Below are 19,984 nucleotides of genomic sequence, written 5' to 3'. Positions count from 1 at the left end.
CGTAACACATTAGTGACTAAGGTGACATTAGGGCAAAAAAGAAGTTAAAGCCAAAGGCACAAGTTCAATGTAGTATTTGAAGGGGGAAATATGAAACAGCTGCCAAGATTATAGATTTAGGTAAGACTGACTTCAGTGGGATGAGACTGAGGCCTTCTACAGTAAACTGGATAAATCTGTTATTGGGTAAAATGACAGAAGGTTAGTGAGAACTGTTCAAAAAGAATTTAAGGGACTCAACAAAATTAACATGGAAAAAGTAGCAGAATGGCACTAAAGGTTGACAAGTCCCCAGGACCACATGGTTTCTATCCCAGGGTTTTAAAGGAAGAAGGTGAGAACATTGCAGATGCCCTAACTATTAATTTCCAAAGTTTTCTCCATTCACAAACCATTTCTTTAGACTGAAAAATTATGCATGACACTCTGCTAATTAGGAAAGTTGAAAAGGGAAAACCAGGGAATTGTAGACAATTTAGCCTAATATTGGTTGTTGGTGAATTGTTTGAGTTTATCCTTGAGAATAAATTGACTGAACACTGAAAATTTTCATCTGATCAGAGAGAGGCAGCACTTAGTCATGCCTGATGAATCTGATTGAATTTTGAAAAGTTAATGGGTAATGGATATTATGTATATGGACTTCCAGAAGACATTTGATAAAGTCCCCAAAGACAATCATTAACTAAAGTTGAAGCTCATGGAATTGAAGGCAATTTTTTGACCTGGTAGGGAAATTGATTGAGCAGCAAGGGACAGAGAGTAGGGATAGTGGACAGGTACTCTAAATGGCAGAATGTGACAAGTGGCGTCCTGCTAGGATCTGTGTTGAGGCCTCAACTATTCACCATATTTATTAATAACTTAGATGATGGACAGATGAAAGATGAAAGTGGACAAATCTCCAGGTCCGGATGATTTGTGTCCCAGACTGCTGAGGGAGGCAAGGCAGGAGATTGCAGGGGCTCTGACCCAAATTTTTAATTCCTCTCTGGCACGGGGGAGGACTGGAGAACAGCTAATGTGGTTCCGCTATTTAAGAAAGATTGTAGAGATAAGCCAGGGAACTACAGGCCAGTGAGTCTCACGTCAGTGGTAGGGAAACTATTGGAGAATGTTCTGAAGAAGAGTATCTATCTCCACTTAGAGTGGCAAGGTTTGATCAGGGATAGTCAGCATGGCTTTGTCAGAGGGAGGTCATGCCTAACAAATTTGATTGAATTTTTTGAGGAAGTGACCAGGTGTATAGATGAGGGTAGTGCAGTTGATGTAGTTTATATGGATTTCAGCAAAGCCTTTGACAAGGTGCCACATGGGACACTTATAAAGAAGGCAAAGGCACATGGGATACAGGGTAATTTGATAAGGTGGATTCAAAATTGGCTTAGTTGTAGGAGACAGAGGGCGATGACAGAAGGGTGCTTTAGTGACTGGAAGCCAGTGTCCAGTGGCGTACCACAAGGATCTGTGCTGGGTCCCCTATTATTTGTCATTTATATAAACGACATTGATGACTATGTGGGGGGTAGGATTAGTAAGTTTGCGGATGACACAAAGATTGGCCGGGTGGTTAACAGTGAGGTTGAGTGTCTTGGGCTACAGGAAGATATAGATGGGATGGTCAAATGGGCAGATAAGTGGCAGATGGAATTTAACCCTGAAAAGTGTGATGTGATACACTATGGGAGGAGTAATTTGACAAGGAAATATTCAATGAACGGCATGGCACTAGGAAGTTCTGAGGAACAAAGGGAACTTGGCGTGTGTGTCCATAGATCTCTGAAGGCAGAGGGGCATGTTAGTGGGGTGGTGAAAAAGGCATATGGGACACTTGCCTTTATCAATCGAGGCATAGATTACAAAAGTAGGAAGGTCATGTTGCAATTGTATAGAACCTTGGTGAGGCCACAGCTGGAGTACTGTGTGCAGTTCTGGTCACCACATTATAGGAAGGATGTGATTGCACTGGAGGAGATGCAGAGGAGATTCACCAGGATGTTGCCTGGAATTAAACATTTAAGTTATGAAGAGAGGTTGGATAGACTTGGGTTGTTTTCGTTGGAGCAGAGAAGACTGAGGGGCGACCTGATCGAGGTGTACAAGATTATGAAGGGCATGGACAGAGTGGATAGGGAGCAGCTGTTCCCCTTAGTTGAAGGGTCAGTCACGAGGGGACACAAGTTCAAGGTGAGGGGCAGGAGGTTTAGGGGGGATGGGAGGAAAAACCTTTTTACCCAGAGGGTGGGTGGTGACGGTCTGGAATGCGCTGCCTGGGAGGGTGATGGAGGCAATTTGCCTTACATCCTTTAAAAAGTGCCTGGATGATCACTTGGCAAGTCATAGCATTCAAGGCTGTGGGCCAAGTGCTGGTAAATGGGATTAGGTAGGTAAGTTAGATGTTTCTCATGTGTCAGTGCAGACTCGATGGGCCGGAGGGCCTCTTCTGCACTGTGTGATTCTCTGATTCTGTGATGATGGGATAGAAAGCCACACATCAAAATTTGCTGATGGCATTGTGAGCAGTGAAATATTGATTGATTAAGTGAACGGAAAAAACCAAGGCAAATGTAGGTCATCCACTTTGAATTTTAAAAAGATAGAACAGGGTTCTTTCTAAATGGTGAATGGCTAGAAACAGTGGAGATCCAAAAAGACTTGGAGGTCCAAGTACGTAAGTCATTAAAATGTCATGAATAGGTGTAGAAAATAATCAAAAAGGCTAATGAATGCTAACCTTTACATCCAGAGGAATAGAACACAAGTGGGGAGCTATACAAAGCTCAGCTTACAGCACACCTGGAGTAGTGAAATCAGCTCTGGGCAGCACACCTTGGAAGGACATAGTGTGTGGGATGGGGGGGTTGGGGGGTGGTGGTTTGTTTACCAGGTCGGTACCTGGAGTCAAAAGATTACATTATGAGGAGAGATTGCACAAATTAGTGTTGTATTCCCTGAAATGTAGAAACTTAAGGAATCATTTGATTGAAGTTTTCAAGAGGTGAAGGGGAGCAGATAAGGTAGATAGAGGGAAATTATTTCATTTGATTGAAGAGTCTAGGATCAGGGGCGTAGTCCAAAAATTAGAGCCAGACTTTTCAGGAGTGAAACTAGAAAGCACTTCTACACACAAAGAGTGGTAGAGATTTGGAACTCTAAGGTATTAAAGGATATGGGGCAAAGGTGGGTACGGAGTTAGTTTCCAAATCAGCCACGATCTCACTGAATGGTAGAACAGGCTGAAGGTGCTATGTTCCACTATACCTGAATGCATGGAGCATTCACAACAAAATAGCTGGAATAAAAGCACAGATAGAAATTAATGGGTTTGATCCAATAGCTATTACAAAGACATGGGCAGGATTTTGCCCTTGGCGGGGGTGCTCGGCGGGGGCGGTTAGCGCCCGCGATTGGCTCCGCACCACGATTTCACCTGAGCGGGTCAATTAAGGCCCGCTCTGTGTAGATCGCGAGCAGCAGCGCTGATCACTGCCTGTGCGGAGAGCAGGCTTAGCGCGCAGTTCGTGCTTGCGCGAGAAAGAGCGCTTCAATCTCCCTGAGGCACGCAGCTGCCTCAGGGAGATTAAAGCGCTTTTAAAAAAATTAATAAAGACAATAAAAATTTAATAAAACATGTCCCCTCATGTGACTTTGTCACATGAGCTGGGACATACTTTTAATTCAAAAATAAAGTTTTTACTTAATATTTATTTGCTTTAGGAAACCTCATCCCGCTCATGAATGAGGTTTCCTCAAAAAATGTAAGGGCCGCTTGGCTATTTCGCCTGCCGGACAACCGTTAGGTTGGACGGGCAGTGTAAATTTGAATTTAATTAGATTGTTAATGGCCTTAATAGGCCTTTTAATTATCGGCGGGTGCGCAGCCGACTCCGGCACACATCCACCAAACGAAATATCGCGACACTGCATGATGACGTCGGGACGCACAGCCGACATCATCGTGTGACATTTTACACTCGGTAGTGTCGGGCGCGCGCCAGCACGCCAAGCGTAATATTCTGCCCATGATTCCAGAGTGAACATGGTTGGAAATTAAATATTTAGGATTTTTAGATGATCCAGGCAAAATGGAAAAAAAGTTGGGTGGGGGGGAGAGGTGGTGTGAGGAAGGGTAGCCCTGATTATAAAGGATGGGATAAATACAGTAGGCAGAAAGAATCTTACCTTAGAAAATCATACAAACATACAAATTAGTAGCAGGAGTAGACCACTCGGCCCTTCGAGCCTGCTCTGCCATTCAATGAGATCATGGCTGATCTGAATGTAACCCCAACTCCACATTCCTGCCTACCCACAATAACCTTTCACCCCCTTGCTCATCAAGAATCTATCTAGCTCTGCCTTAAAAATGTTCAAAGACTGTCCTACCACTGCCTTTTAGGGAAGAGAGTTCCAAAGACACTCAATCCTTTGACAGAAAAAAAATTCTCCTCATCTGTCTTAAATGGGCGGTCCCACATTTTTAAACAGTGACCCCCCAGTTCTAGATTCTCCCACAAAGGGAAACAGCCTCTCCACATCCACCCTGTCAAGGCCCCTCAGGATGTTATATATTTCAATCACTGACATGATTGAAACATATAACTCTTACTCTTCTAAACTCCAGCAGATACAAGCCTAACCTGTCCAACCTTTCCTCAGAAGACAACCCACCCAATCCAGGTATTAGTTTAACACAGAATCAGTTTCAATGAACAGAGAAAACAATGTGGGCCAAAAAGCACTAGTGGGAGTTATTTATGACCCACTACCAGTAGTTGTAGAGTTTGGTAGTGTAGAAATCAGGAAATTAGAGGTGCATAAACAAGAGCAATAAAGTAATGGTGCGACTTTAAACTTTATGTAGACTGGGTAAACCAGAATTGTTTCAGTAGCGTGGTGTATGAGTTTATGGAATGTGTACAAAATAATTCTCTTGGTCATTATGTCAAGGAACCAACTAGGAAACAGACTGTCCTAGAATTATTATAGTGCAATGATAAAAAGTTAATAAGCTTGCAAAGGGGCTTTTAGAGAAGAGTGATCATAAAATAGTAACATTTTATATCTCCTAACTATACTCAGTTCTGTTGAAGGGTCATGAGGACTCAAAACGTCAACTCTTTTCTTCTCCGCCGATGCTGCCAGACCTGCTGAGTTTTTCCAGGTAATTTTGTTTTTGTTTTAGAAAGTGATTTAGTTGAGTCCAAAACTACTGCTTTAAATCTGAGTGAAGCAAACTAGGTAGGCATGAGTGGCAAACTGGTTAAGGTAGATGGGAAAACTGCATTAAAAGATATGATGGCAGATACGAGGCCGCTGGGGGGGGTGCGTGGGGAGTGAGCAAGCGAGGCTGCTGGGGTGGAGGGGAAGTGAGCGAGTGAGGCCGCTGGGGTGGGGAGGAAGTGAGCGAGTGAGGCCACTGGGGTGGGGGGGGAAGTGAGCGAGTGAGGCCGCTGGGGAGGGGGGGGGAAGCGAGCAAGCGAGGCCACTGGGGTGGGGGGGAAGTGAGCGAGCGAGGCCACTGGGGTGGGGGGGAAGTGAGCGAGCGAGGCCACTGGGGTGGGGGGGAAGTGAGCGAGCGAGGCCACTGGGGTGGGAGGGAAGTGAGCGAGGCCACTGGGGTGGGGGGGAAGTGAGCGAGTGAGGCCACTTGGGGGAGGGGTGGGGAAGCGAGCGAGCGAAGCCACTGGGGGGCCACAAGAAAGACCCAAACCTCCCTGTCGCTTGCCATTTTAACACACCACCCTGCTCTCTTGCCCACATGTCTGTCCTTGGCTTGCTGCATTGTTCCAGTGAAGCCCAAGGCAAACAGGAGGAACAGTACCTCATCTTCCGACTAGGTACTTTACAGCCTTCCGGACTGAATATTGAATTCAACAACTTTAGATCTTGAACTCCCTCCTCCATCCCCACCCCCTTTCCGTTTCTTCCCCCTCCCTTTTGTTTTTTCCAATAATTTATATAGATTTTTCTTTTCCCACCTATTTCCATTATTTTTAAATCTATACCTTTTATGCCCTGTCAGTCTTTCCACCACACCCCCACTAGAGCTGTACCTTGAGTGTCCTGCCATCCATTCTTAATTAGCACATTTTCTTAGATAATATCACCACCTTCAACACCTCTTTGTTCTTTCGTCTATGACATCTTTTGATTATCTGCTCCTATCACTGCTTGCTTGTCTCTACAACCACCACCACCCCCCAACTTCTCTCCCCCCACCCCCCCACCCCCCCAACCTTAAACCAGCTTATATTTCACCCCTCTCCTAATATTACTCAGTTCTGTTGAAGGGTCATGAGGACTCGAAACGTCAACTCTTTTCTTCTCCGCCGATGCTGCCAGACCTGCTGAGTTTTTCCAGGTAATTCTGTTTTTGTTTTGGATTTCCAGCATCCGCAGTTTTTTGTTTTTATGACCTTACTGAATGCCAGAGCAGGCTCAAGTGGCCGAATGGCCCTCTTCTGCTCCTAATTATATGTTCATATGTACTTCTTTGACCAACTTTTCAGTATTCAATCTAATATATCCGTATGTGGCTCAGTATCATACTGCATTTATAATGCTCCTGTGAAGGGCTTTATGTTTCATTAGGTCAAAGACAATATATAAATACAAGCTATGTTGTTGATCTAATTGAAACCTATAAAATTCTTAAAGGGGCTTAACAGGGTAGATGCTGGAGGATATTTCTCCTGGATGGGGAGCAAGGATAAAGGGTCAGCTATTTAGGGCTGAGATAAGGAGAAATTTCTTCACTCAAAGGGTTGTTGACTTTTAGATTCTCTACCTCAGAGAGCTGTAGATGTTCAGTCATTGTATATATTCAAAACAGACGTTTATAGATTTTTAAGTCCTAAGGAAATTAAGGGATATGGGGTTAGTGCAGGAAGGTGGCCTAGAGGTAGATCAGCCATGAGCTTATTGAATAACAGAGCTGGTGTGAAGTATCAAATGGCTCACTCCAGCTCCTGTTGCATGGAAGTGCCCTCTGTAAAACTCTACATGCCAAATTCCCAATGGAAAAGAGCAGGGTTCCCATGTAAAGAGCCCTCCTCTGGGGGTACCCACCTCCTTCAGATGACAAGATGGTGTGCAACAACATTTCTGGATGACAGAACAGTAGAAGGAACTGGAGTGCATGCAGGAGCAGCCTATGCAGCAATCCTCTCCGTGCAGAATCAAATGGCATGGAGGGGATTATTGAAAGATGGCTCAAGTTGAAGTGCCAGCTCTCAAGGGAGTGTTCTGGGCCTTGCACCAATGAGAAATTCTGTTCAAAGAGGGGTCAGTTCAGTTGGGAGTGGTCCATCCACTTTAGCCTCCTTGATGCCCCAATAGAACGAGAACCAAGTACCATTTTTGGTGTCCCTGTGATTTCGATTGTGAGCTGAATGTGCTGTGCCAGTTCCTGCAGTGACATATAGCCCATTTTTTCACCTTTCACTACATCCCAGACTCCCGTCACCTTGCACAGGCCATGACACTGATGTTCTCTAGCTTAAAGACCAGTGATTGGTCATTGCCACCAATTCCAAGAACTGATTATGGAATCCCTGCATTTTTCCAGTACATGGAAGGAAAAGCTGAGATACAGGTACTGAAGGAGCCTGATCCACAGCCTCACATGCCTCAGGGTCCAACAACAATAATACTCACCAATTTCGATTGGAAGGAGATCGTTGCGAGGTATTTTTGACAAAGCCTTTTCCAAGACCTCGACTGCCAATGGGAAAGGATAGTGATTAATTAATGTTTTAACAAGATACACTTTCGACTTGTTGTTTAGCTGTCCCCTGGGAATTTTCATTTCCTTAACATTTTCTTCCAGTAAGAATAGAAGTTTTTCATATTCCTCCACTGTCAGTTCTTCGACTGTGTCCAACAGTTTTGATCTAATATCCATTCTGAAACACAATGTTCTACTTTCAGGACACAGTGTAAACAGGCTACAAAGCAGACAATTTAAGCAATACAAGTATTACACGTTTATAATTTGATGAACATATAGGTATAAATGTATTGATTAGTAAGTTACTGTACAATTATTATTTATTTTTACTTCTATTTCCTCAATGATTACTGGTTTTGACCTGCAGAATTTGCTATATGGTGCCTTGATGCAGTGACAATTTTCAACAGAGTGCTAACCCATGGTTGTAACAGAGATAAGCTACAACTAATCTGGTACTTACTTGCAGTAAAGGGGAAAATTCTTCTTCAAATAACTTCATTTATTCATGAAATGAAGCCAAGATTCACAAAGTTCTGCAGGTAGCACTAATTATACAGGTCTTCATGTTGAGCTTTGAACCTTAACAAGTAAAGTTCAAAGTATATTTGAATCTGCAGCTGCATGTAAGAATTTCCTTACACATCTCAATATGCTCCATCATGTGCTCAAATTCACCTTTGAAATGGAGCAGTCTAACAAGCTCCCTTTCCTCAGTATGCTAGTTGAGAAATCCACTAATGGGTTCTCTACTACTGCCTACAAGCCTACCTGCATTGGTCAATATGCGCATTGGGATTCCTAGACCTCCACACACGATAAGATTGGCCTTATCGGTAATCTGGTAAATAGGGTCCGAACCATTTGCTTACCATGCAAGCTTAACACTGAAATACAACACATCAAAGCTATCCTGTGAGATAATGCCTACCCAATCAAGGCAGCATTTGACAAAGTGTGGCATCCAGGAGCCCTAGAAAAACTGAAGTCAATGGGAATCAGGGGGAAAACTCTCCACTGGCTGGAGTCATACCTAGAAAAAACAAAGATGTTTGTGTTTCTTGGAGGTCAATCATCTCAGTCCAAGGACATCACTGCAGGAGTCCCTCACGGTAGTGTCCTAGGCCCAACCATTCTCAGTTGCTTCATCAATGACCCTCCCCATATCATAAGGTCAGAAGTTGGGATATTTGTTGATGATTGCACATTGTTTGCAACTCCTCAGGTACTGAAGCAGTCTGAATCCATATGCAGCAAGACCTCAACAACACTCAGGCTTGGGCTGATAAGTAACATTCGTGTCACACAAGTGCCGGGCTATGACCATCTCCAACAAGAGAGAATCTAACCAACTTCACTTGACATTAAATGACATCACCATCGCTGAATCCCCCACTATCAACATCCTGAGGGGTTACCATTGACCGGAAACTGAGCTGGACTAGCAATATAAATACTCTGGCCACAAGAGCAGATCAGACTCTGGGAATTCTGTGGCAAGCAACTCACCTCCTGACTCCAAAAAGCCTGTCCACCATCTACAATGCACAAGTCAGGGGCATGATGGAATACTCTCCACTTGCCCAGGTGACTACTGCTCCAACAACACTCAAGAGGTTTTACACCATCCAGATCATACCAAACAGAAGTGCTATCAAGCAGCATTTAGCAATAACCTGCTTACTGACGCTCAGTTTGGGTTCCGCCAGGGTCACTCGGCTTCTGACTTCATTACAGCCATGGTTCAAACATGGACTAAAGAGCTGAACTCCAGAGGTGAGGTGAGAGCAACTACCCTTGATATCAAGGTAGCATTTGACTGAGTGTGGCATAAAGGGGCCTTAGCAAAATGGAGTTAATGGGAATCAGGGGGAAAACTATCCACTGGCTGGAGTCATACCTAGCACAAATGTTGTGGTTGTGGAGGTCAATCATCTCAGCTCCAGAACATCACTGCAGGGGTTCCTCAGGGTAGTATCCTCAACGCAACCATCTTCAGCTGCTTCATCAATGACCTTCCTTCCATCATGAAGTCAGAAGTGGGGATGTTCACTGATGATTGCACGAGATTCAGCACCATTCGCGACTCCTCAGGTACTTAAGCAGTTCATGTCCAAATGCAGTAAGGCCTGGACAATATCCAGGCTTGGGCTGACAAGTGGCAAGTAACATTCGTGCCTTACAAGTGCCAGGCAATGACTATCTCCAACAAGATAGAATCCAACCATCATCCCTTGACATTCAATGCCATTGCCATCGCTGAATCCCCCACTATCAACATCCTGGGGGTTACCATTGACCAGAAGCTGAATTGGACTAGCCATATAAATACTGTGGCTACAACAGCAAGTCAGAGGTTAGGAATCCTGTGGCAAGTAACTCACCTCCTGACTCCCCAAAGCTGTTCACCATCTACAAGGCACAAGTCAAGAGTGTGATGGAATACTCTCCACTTGCCTGGATGAATGCAGCTCCAACAACACTCAAGAAGCTTGATACCACCCAGGACACTCAAGAAGCTTGATACCACCCAGGATAAAGCAATCCACTTCATTGGCACCCCTTCCACAAACATTCACTCCCTTCACCACCGACGCACAGTAGCAGCAGTGTGTACCATCTACAAGATGTATTGTAGAAACTCACCAAAGTTCCTTAGACAGCACCTTCCAAACCCATGACTACTACCATATAGAAGGACAAGGGCAGCAAACAGATGGGAACACCAACACCTGGAAGTTCCCCTCCAAGCCACTCACCATCCTGACTTGGAAATATATTGCCGTTCCTTCACTGTCGCTGGGTCAAAATCCTGGCACTCCCTCCCTAACAGCACTGTGGGTGTGCCCACACCACAGGGACTGCAGCGTTTCAAGAAGGCAGCTCATCACCACCTTCTCAAGGGCAACTAGGGATAGGCAATAAATGCTGGCCTAGCCAGCATCTCGTAAATGAATTAAAAAATCCATCCGCCCTATGCTAGTGGGTCCAGGGCTGTTCAATCAGAGCTTCCGGACTGGGTCATCTCCTCTCCACAGTCGCCACTGCTGCTCGGAGGATGGCAGCTCACAACACCAAACGTGGCCTCTGCAACCCACAGTTTGGGAATCCCTGTTCTAGATGGTAGAGGTTGTGGATTTGGAAGCTGTCATCAGGGAAGCATTGGTGACGTAGCAGTGCTACGGTGCATTTTGGTAGATGCTTTACATGGGCAGCCACGGTGCACTGATGGAGGGAGCGAAGACTTAAGGGAGGTGGTGGGTGAGTTGCCAATCACGCAGACTATTATTCCTGGATGGTGTCAAGTTTCTTGGGTGCTGTTGGACTGCACTCACCCAGGCAAGTAAGGCCTATTCCACCACACTCCTGGCTTGTGCCTTTTAGATGGTGGAAAGGCTTTGATGAGTCAGAAAGTCAGTTTCTGCTGCAGAATACCCAGATGCTGACCTGTTCTCATAGCCACAGTACTTATGTGGCTGGTCTAGTTAAGCTTCTGGTCAACGGTGACCCCCAGGATGTTAATGATGGGGGATTCAATATCAGGAGTGCTGTTGAATGTCAAGGGAGGTATTTAGATGCTCCCATTGTTCCATATGTTAGTCGCTATCCTATCTTAGGTAACTCTGGTCTGACTCAGGTAGCTTACTTCAAACTTGTTTATTAACACTATATACAAGACAGGCTCTAGAGTAGGTATATCTCTCTTGAGTACAGACTATTCCCTCTGCTCTACTGAGTCTCGAGCACATGACTGCCGATGTCACTGTCAGATCATAAGACACATCACTAAATCGCTACCATAACTGTAACCCATTATACTGCACCTCCTCCCAAGTATACTGTCAACGTATTTAATGACAATGTTCAACTATTTCTTAAGCTATTTACATCACTTTTCAAACTTTTGTAGCCTCCTTTACTGTTACAGGTTCTATCCAAACCTACTCCAATTCCTCCCCCCTGTCCCCAAGTCACTGTTATGAGGGATTCAATCTCCCACAGTGTGCTTGGACTCGCTCGAAAGACGTTTTGGATACATGTGGGCATTCATCTTTTCCCGGGTAGGCTGTTATCAGCAATAAAATGGGCAGCAGCTTTCCAGGGCTGCTGGTAATTGGGATGTAATATTCAGGACAGCTGAACTGCAAGGACTGTGGAACCTTTTCATAGAAAGGCTGATACAAGAGAGAATGCTGAAAGATGTCAACACTTGCTCTCTCTTGAACCGGAAGAGGGTAGATTAGAATTCACTCAGGAATGTTCTACTCCCTTGAAATACACTGGGGAAAGACCTAGATGACAAAAGATCTTCAACTCCAATGAAGAATTGCACAGCTATATCATTCATTGTTGCATTAAGGACGATAAAGGTATTGAAAATCTGAGTTAAATGTTTCAGAAACTACTTTTGCTTTCTGTAGGCAGTAGTAACATTGTCGCACTTTCCTCAGTGTGATACTGCTCCACTGTGGGCAATGGGGAGACCATATCAGGATAAGAATATAAGACAGCAATGGAATGAATCTCCAGAACAACATCTAGACAAAATTCTTGTACAGGATTCCTACGCTGTAGGAGCTCTGAAGATTTCACCTCAGTTTCAGTGCTGAAGAACAGTTTTAGTGGGATGAAAATTTCCTGATGAGATTGAAATGTGGGCATCAACTTATTTTCACCCTAGCTAATAGGCTCTACCAATACTCTAGCTGTGTCATCCTCTATGGAATCAAGCATTTTGTTCTCCATGGACAACTCTTCAGGGTCAACCAGCATACACCTCTTTGGTGGGTTCAGTGGGGCAAACATATGAATGCTGCTCTTCCAAGCAAACACAGCTGACTCCTCAGAGTAAAAAACAGAGATTTCATACGCTTCAGCAGTATATTTGAACAGAGTACCAATCCCTAGGGCCTTAGCTTCCAATAGATCACTCGGTACTACAATGGCTTCTTTCTCATAACCTTCTTCAGGAAAGAGTCAATCCAGGTCCAAAAGGTCTTCTTGGATGACCCCTTGGATGGCCTGGCTTCGAAAGAACTGAGAGACCCACAATCTCAATATCTGCCCAGGATTGAGTGGATGGTGTCTATGTGATGGAGAGTGAAGCACTGCTCAATAAGTAAACCTCACCAGGTGTAGGGTGAAAATCTACCGGTTCATCACATGAATTTGGAAACTCCTCCATGAAAGTCAACCAGTTGTCTTGTTGTAGGTCCTCTCCTGCTTTTTCCAATATGTCCAGTTGTGTAGACACTTCCACTCATTAAAGATATGTGTTGATTGTGGACAACATAAAGAGTCTCAACAATCTGCCGCCCCTTGTAGCAAAGGGTGGTGATTAGCTGACCTTCAACTGGAAGATTCATGCCACCTGGATCTTGCAACTTAATGTCTGATGGATAGAGGGATATTGTTTGGAGCCAGTCCAGATGAGCAGCTAATATTGTAATGCCAGCTCTGGTGTCAATTTGAAATTCAGTTTTAAAGCTTTTAACTTCCACTGTGGCTGACCAATAGTCTTGATCATGACCCTTTGCTTCTCCTAGGAATTCTGTAATTCCGTGTCTGTCATTATTTCCAATTTCTTAAATAGTTTGCATTTCATGAATGTTCTCCTGTCTTCTTCCTCTATTGAAATGGTTAGACTTACAGAATTGCTTGAAGTGTCCTGGAAACACTCTGTGGGGCAATTTTGGCATCTGTGCTGCTTCTTTGCACTGTAATGTAAGCATCTCAAGATGTCTACTGTAGGGTTTACCACCCTTTCACCTGTTTAGACAGGCTTTTGAGTGGGTGGTGTTGCCGCTCTTAGGCCTACCCAGCTAATGGAGTCATCTAGAACCTCAGTGTCACAACGGATTATAGCCCAATTTACCTCTGAGTTCAGCCTGTCTCACGTACTGAACCACTTGATCAAGGGGGAGGTCATGTTTCATCCATAAAAAAATCAGAACTTTTCATCGCAGACTCTGACAACAACGCAGTCATGAGTAAATTCATTTTTCAATGCACCATGGCTGCAAGGACTAGCTAGGAGACTTTGGGATCTCTGAGCAAATCGCACTTGCTCAATCAAGAGGTTTTGTTTCGGACTAAAGTACATGTCAAACGCTTTTAAGACAGTCTCGAACTCTGCATAGGTCTCTTCTACCCCCATCTCAAGAGGACATCATTGCCAACAGGTCCTACGGCGTAAAAGAATGAACTAACCTGATGGTTCTGCTCTTTGGCATGCAAGCCCAGTACCCCTCAATACCTTAGGAAGTATTTCTTCATAACTCCCAGTGTTGGCCTCTCTGTGAGTCCTCGAGACCTTCGAGCGGGCAGGGTAGGGGCAGTGACTACTCACCTGGTGCCGACCTTGCTGCCGCATTCAAATGTGCATCCCTCAAAGGTAAGTTTTCAGATTCTTACTTCTAACAGGTTTTCTTCTATTTCCGCACCATGGATGTTTTGTTGATGGCACTAGCCCGTTGTTAGATTGGTGTCACCACCGCTGCTGCCATGTTTTGTATTTTAGTTACGTAACCTATCTTATCTCGAGTAACTCTGGTCTGACTCAGGTAGGTTACAGTGTAGGTACATCTCTCTTGAGTACAGACTATTCCCTCTGCTCTACCGAGTCTCTAGCACATGACTGCTGATGTCACTGTTACATAATGATACACATCACTAACTCATTGCCATAACTAATGTTAACCCATTATACTACACTCATGGAGATGGTCATTGTCTGACATTTTTCACTTATCAGATCAAGCCTGAATGTTATACAGGCCTTGATGCATGCAGGCACGGACTGCTTCATTATCTGCAAATCAAATTTTGTGTTGATGTTAAGGGAAGTCACTTTCACCCCAGCTTTGCAATTCAGCTCTTTTCATAGAATTACCAATTGATTACAGCACTGAAGGGAGCCATCCAGACTGACATATCTGTGGCCAGCTCTCCAGGCTAGTCCCATTCCCTTGTCACTTCCCTGTAGCCCTGCAAATGTTTTCTCCTCTGGTGCTTATTCAATTCTCTTTTGATAGCCATGATTGAATCTACCTCCATTCACCTGGACAGGGAGTCCTGCAGGAGTGGACACAGGAGGGAGTGGAGGCAGCTGGGAGAGGATCAATTGAAACCCAGGCCTGGGGCCCCATCTGGACTGGCAGCCAGCAGCAATTAAATTGAACTCAGGCTCAGGGCCATTCACTTACCTGGACATAGAGAGAGAGAGAGAGAGAGAGTCGGCAATGGGAGCAGACATGGGCATGCTCAGATTTGAAAGAGTGATCGATAACCATCAGTGTGACACCACAGGAAGGCCATGAGTTGATTGGTAGGTGAGTATTGCAACTTTGTTTTCCTTTCTCCAGAGTTAGGGGTTTGATCTGAATTACCTTCTAGTAGCATATACTCAAGATAAATAGCTTGAAGGTTATCAAATTGATTGAAGAATATAATTAGACATCTAAGCAGCCCAGCTGTAGCTGAGAGAAACAGGTGGTTCATTCATAAACAAAACCCTTTTTTTTCACAGCATCTCCTTAAATAGTAATCTATTGAGTGTCTACTGACACCAGTGCTTTTGTCCATGAGTGGAGGCTGGTCAGGACATGTTTATCACTATATGCAGCCCAAAATTTATGGCTAGTTCCAATTTTCAATGCCAAGTTCTATTGGAAGATCACTTGTTCTATTTCTTAGAGCGAAGTCGTTCCAGAGTTGCACAAAGTGAAAAAGGATGTTTTACCAGCTGGCCGCAATGGCAAGTTTTCGTGCCATATCATCCCATTCCTGGCGCATCCCGCCTCATTAATAATGTATTCCCAGGATACACGCTGGATTACAGGCGGTGGTGGGGGGCTCTGATTCGCCCACCCCACCATCACCTTAGGCCTTCAGTAATCCAGGCGCCATCTTTAAAAAGCGCTTCTACACAGAACTAGCTCTCTCTAGAGCATCGGAAGCTTTTGGAAAGTCATGGCTGACAAAGGGAGGAAGCATGCTGCTCCCAAATTTTGCCACACCTCCCTCAGGGGCCTACTGGACACATGTTGTTGTTTAAACATACCAACATCTCAGTAATCAGTCCGAAGCTAGACTAATGAACATACAATGTTATGGTAATGGTGATGAACCCCAAAACACTGAAATTTCAACTTTTCAAGAAGACAAAGGCCGGGATTTTCCGGCCCTGTCATGGACAGGACACGCCGCGGGGGAGGCGGTGCCCCAGCCAGAAGTCCATTGACTTGCAGCAGGACTGGAAGATAGCTGCGGCGGGCGGGTGCGGAAACTCCCAGCGTAACCTGTAAAAGTAGTGCTAAAACTGCAGAACTCTATAAGACACGGTTGAAGAACTCCAAACATGCTCCATAGATTAAATGGAGGCAGGAAAAGTCAGAAAATCAACTTTCAAAGTCATTCAGGGCTACACCACAGGTCTGTGAAGAAATGCCCGATCCAGCGATCATCGGCTTCAAGTCAGGTAACCAAGCAAAGATTGTGGAACTGGTGAGCAACCCTTAGAAAGGGTAAAAATTAATTTTAAATGGTGCACTGGGCAGGCAGCTGGGGAAAACCAGATCCCTAGCAAGGGCAGGTTACGGGAAACGCTGCAGTCTGGCTCCAAGATCCCGGACGACACAAACCTATTGTTAAGCCAGGTCTGCTGGACTTTAAGGGAAACCAAGACATTGATCAGGTGGGTTCCTCACAGCTTCCATTCCGACCCAAAGAATTACTTACTGGGCTGAAAGTCCAGGACTATCCGAGAGTTCAAAAATTAGGGAATGCTCCAGAAGTAAGGAAGGACAGAAAAAACAAAGGAAAAAGGGTAAACTCAAGAAGCGAGGATAGGGAGCATGTAAAACACCGAGAGAGGGATAAACCTGCAAAATCAAATTTAAAAAAAGGAAATGTGATGGAGAGAAATATAACAGTGAACTGAGGAAGAAACGGATCAAGTCCAGATCCAGAAGTTGGACCGGGGAAAGGAGTAATAGACCAGAGAGATGACAATCAACACAGATCTTATTTAGTACATACTTCAGAAGGTACAATAAGTAGAAACCAGGGGAATCTTATTTCTATTTTCAAAGGTGACAATCAGTCATACATTTGTAAGAAATTGTTCATTTCCAACTCAATGCCTAAGAACCAGATACTGCAACACCCAATGAAGATCATCCAAGTCAAGAAAAAGAAGTTCAGAGGGAGACTAGTGATCTTCCAAGTCTAACAAGAACACAGTCAGGGAGAGTTGTGAAGGCCCCTGACATATTGAACCTGTGATGTCAGATTTGGGGTATTATGTAAATATGAATGTAAAAATATGGATGAAGACTGGGAGGGGAAATGTAGTATTAGGGTATTAGAGTTTGTAAGGGTTAATGTGTGGGACTGTTAAAATAGCATCTCCCATATGGTGATGTAAGAGAACACTTGTAAGAGCACACAGAGAAGGGAGGGAATGCTCATGGCTTCAGCAGTGTAACAGCTAGACATGGAAAGCTGTAGATAGTTCAGTTGTGTAAAATAAACCAGTTGTCATTTGAACATACCAACGTCTCAGTAATTATTCTGAAGCTAAACTAACCAACATACAACAACTTCATTTGAAGTGGAAACAGGGCCAGGAAGAGAAATCATGGTGCTTCTCCTGTTTCTGGGCCCTGTATTGCCTCCCTACCCTTTAACTCTCCCACTTAATCATGCATGATGTTTTTTCCCCTTTCAAGATTCACCAATCAATTCACCAAACAATCACAGAAAGGTCCTAGTAAAATGATAACTCCCATTGTTGGCATCTGGTTACAAATATTGTCCAATATATCTGCAGCATGGGTCATTAATATTAAGAGAAGCAACAATATAATGCAGTGTTAGTTTGTGTGTGCCCTATAGGTGATCCCACCATAACTAACAAACAAACCAGAGAGCACAAATTTTAGTTTAACAGTATCATGCAATATTGTTAATGTGACAGGAAAATATCCCATTAGTTATTTATAACCCTGCGGGCAATAAAATTGATTTTGGTGGCTGCCTCATTAACATGTTCTGCACATTGCACCATATGTGCACCGTGACAGTAAATTCAAATTTGGGGGAAATATTCAATACTTGCAACCCAGATTGCAAGAAAACCTTTTGTTTCATATATTTTGACTACCTATTCTGTATAGAAAAGAAAGACAGTCTCCATGCTACAACTCCTATTGTTTCATTGTTGGAGAGTTGTAAAAGGGAAAGAGGGAAGGAAGGAGAGATGGGAGGAGGAGAGGAGACGGCCTCATTCACTTGCTGCTGCCTAAGCTCCCTCCTCCCTCCCCGGACACATTGACACAGCACTCACTCAACTCATTCAAGATAACTCAATATCACTAGAAGTGAAGTTCCAGCTCTCTGGGAGTGGCTCATACTGTGGAGTTGGATGGCTGCTGGGTCCAGCCTGGCACGAGCCTGAGCTCCCCTGGGCCTGCTCTGGCCTCATTACAGGCAGGGACTACCTGCTGTTCTTTCATTTTCTGCTTCATCTCCTTGGCCTCCCAGGAGGTGTCGTCACAAATCGTTCAGTGCAGCTGAAAGACTCCTGCATGATGACCTTAACCTTTTAGGCCCATGAATTTGATGTTGCTGAAAACCCTAATGACTTATAATGGATGCACAGATAATTTCTTACACTTACAGAAATGCTGTTCTGTGGATTTCCCCTGTGCTGGCCCCTCAAAAATATTGGTTTTGTTTTAAATGTATTTTTAAGTTCAAAAGTGTGATTATTCATCGGATTCCCTTGACGCCACAAACAGTCAGGTTTTCATTGAAATCTTAAACAAACTAGTTTTGATTCCAGCTGCTTTAATCACCTTCCTCCTAAGGGTACCTGCAAAATCTGAGTGCCCAAGAAATCTTTGCTGCTTGGCCTGCACATATTTCCATATTAACCAACTTTAGTTTGCCAGGGTCATTGTGATTATACATGGAGGTTTTATTTCCAACCCTCCCTCCGGCTCTCTCTCCCCTCTCACCCCCACCCCATCATCCTCTCCCCTTGTCCTTACCAAATCAAAATGCACATCCTCCTTTTCTGATCACCTTTGTTTTCTTTTTGGGTTAAATTCATAAATCCCAGAGTAATTGGCTTAAAAAAAACCCTATATTCATTGAAGGTTATTTTAAGAGATTTGGAGACCAATGCAGAAGTGGGAGAAGCAGGATCTGTCATTGGAGGTGCAGCTCTGTCTTTCCTGCATGCACTGTTGCTCCCATCACTGCTCTGCTGTCAGTCCGAACTTTGAGCAGCTTTGTGGTTGACTGGTTTTAAAAAAAAACTTGGAACCGCTAAGTTGCTCAAAAGGTAGAAGCAGCAGAGCAGCAAGTTAGTTAAACTGGCCTGAAAAACCAGCTTCAAAAAATATAATCAGAACTGTCAGGCAGACGGTTCCGATTTTTAAAGCTGGTCTTTTCCAGTCTGCAGCTCTGTCTCTGGCTGCTCAGACTGAATGGACTCTGTTTACAAAATGGAGCCCGAGCCCTCTAGCCTCCGGTGTTACATACAAGCTGTACCCCACCTCTCCTGGGCCCTGAGCTGGGAGAGCATAAATTGAACCCAGGCCCCAGGCCATTCACTTACCTGGAGATGGAGGGAGAGAGTCAGCAGTGGGAGCAGCAGAGAAAGGATAAATTGAACCCAGGATTAGGGTAACTCCCTGGAAAGAGCGAGTGGCAGTTGCAGCAGACTTGGGCACGCTCAAATTTGAAAAAGTGAAAGATAACCAAGATGACATCACAGGATGTGCATGAGCTGATTGGTAGGTGCGTAATGCAGTTTCGTTTCTCTTTCTTCAGAGCTAGGGGCTGGGTCTAAATTACCTTCCAGTGATGAAAGCTAAAATAAATAGGCTTGAAGGTTATCAAGTAGATTGAAGAATATAATTAGACAATTGAGCAGCCCAACTGTTGCTGAAGAACAAAGGTTATTCGTTAGTAAACAAACACTTTTTTCACAACATCTCCTCAACTACCATTTATTGGTGTCTAATGACACCAGTGTGTTAGTACATGAGGTGAAACAGGTCAGGCTATGTCAAACACTATATGCAGCCCAAAATCTATGGTCAATTTCAGTTTTCAATGCCAAGTTCTGTTAGAAGACCACTTCTAATTATTAGTTTTAACAATATCTATAATTTCTAGTAAAGTCCCGTTTTAAAGATATATTACATATTTTAAACAGATTCGTAACTGCTGAGATGGTAA

The 19,984-nt window shown here is 44.2% G+C and overlaps 1 protein-coding gene across 1 annotated transcript in view; it reads right to left on the bottom strand.

Annotated features, from left to right (window-relative positions):
• LOC144692768 (gamma-interferon-inducible protein 16-like) overlaps positions 1–19,491 on the bottom strand; it is a 31,791-nt gene extending 12,300 nt beyond the window's left edge. The window contains exons 1-2 of the mRNA XM_078561846.1: positions 19,359–19,491; positions 7,660–7,907 (exon numbers count right to left, since the gene is read on the bottom strand). Coding sequence (XP_078417972.1) covers positions 7,660–7,906 — 247 coding nt within the window. The 5' untranslated portion in view covers position 7,907; positions 19,359–19,491. The remainder of the gene's footprint in view (positions 1–7,659; positions 7,908–19,358) is intronic.
• Positions 19,492–19,984: the final 493 nt, after the last annotated feature.

The sequence above is a fragment of the Cetorhinus maximus genome, chromosome 17, assembly GCF_964194155.1.
Source record: "Cetorhinus maximus chromosome 17, sCetMax3.hap1.1, whole genome shotgun sequence".
NCBI lineage: Eukaryota > Metazoa > Chordata > Chondrichthyes > Lamniformes > Cetorhinidae > Cetorhinus > Cetorhinus maximus.
This window is presented reverse-complemented; position numbering and strand designations above follow the sequence as displayed.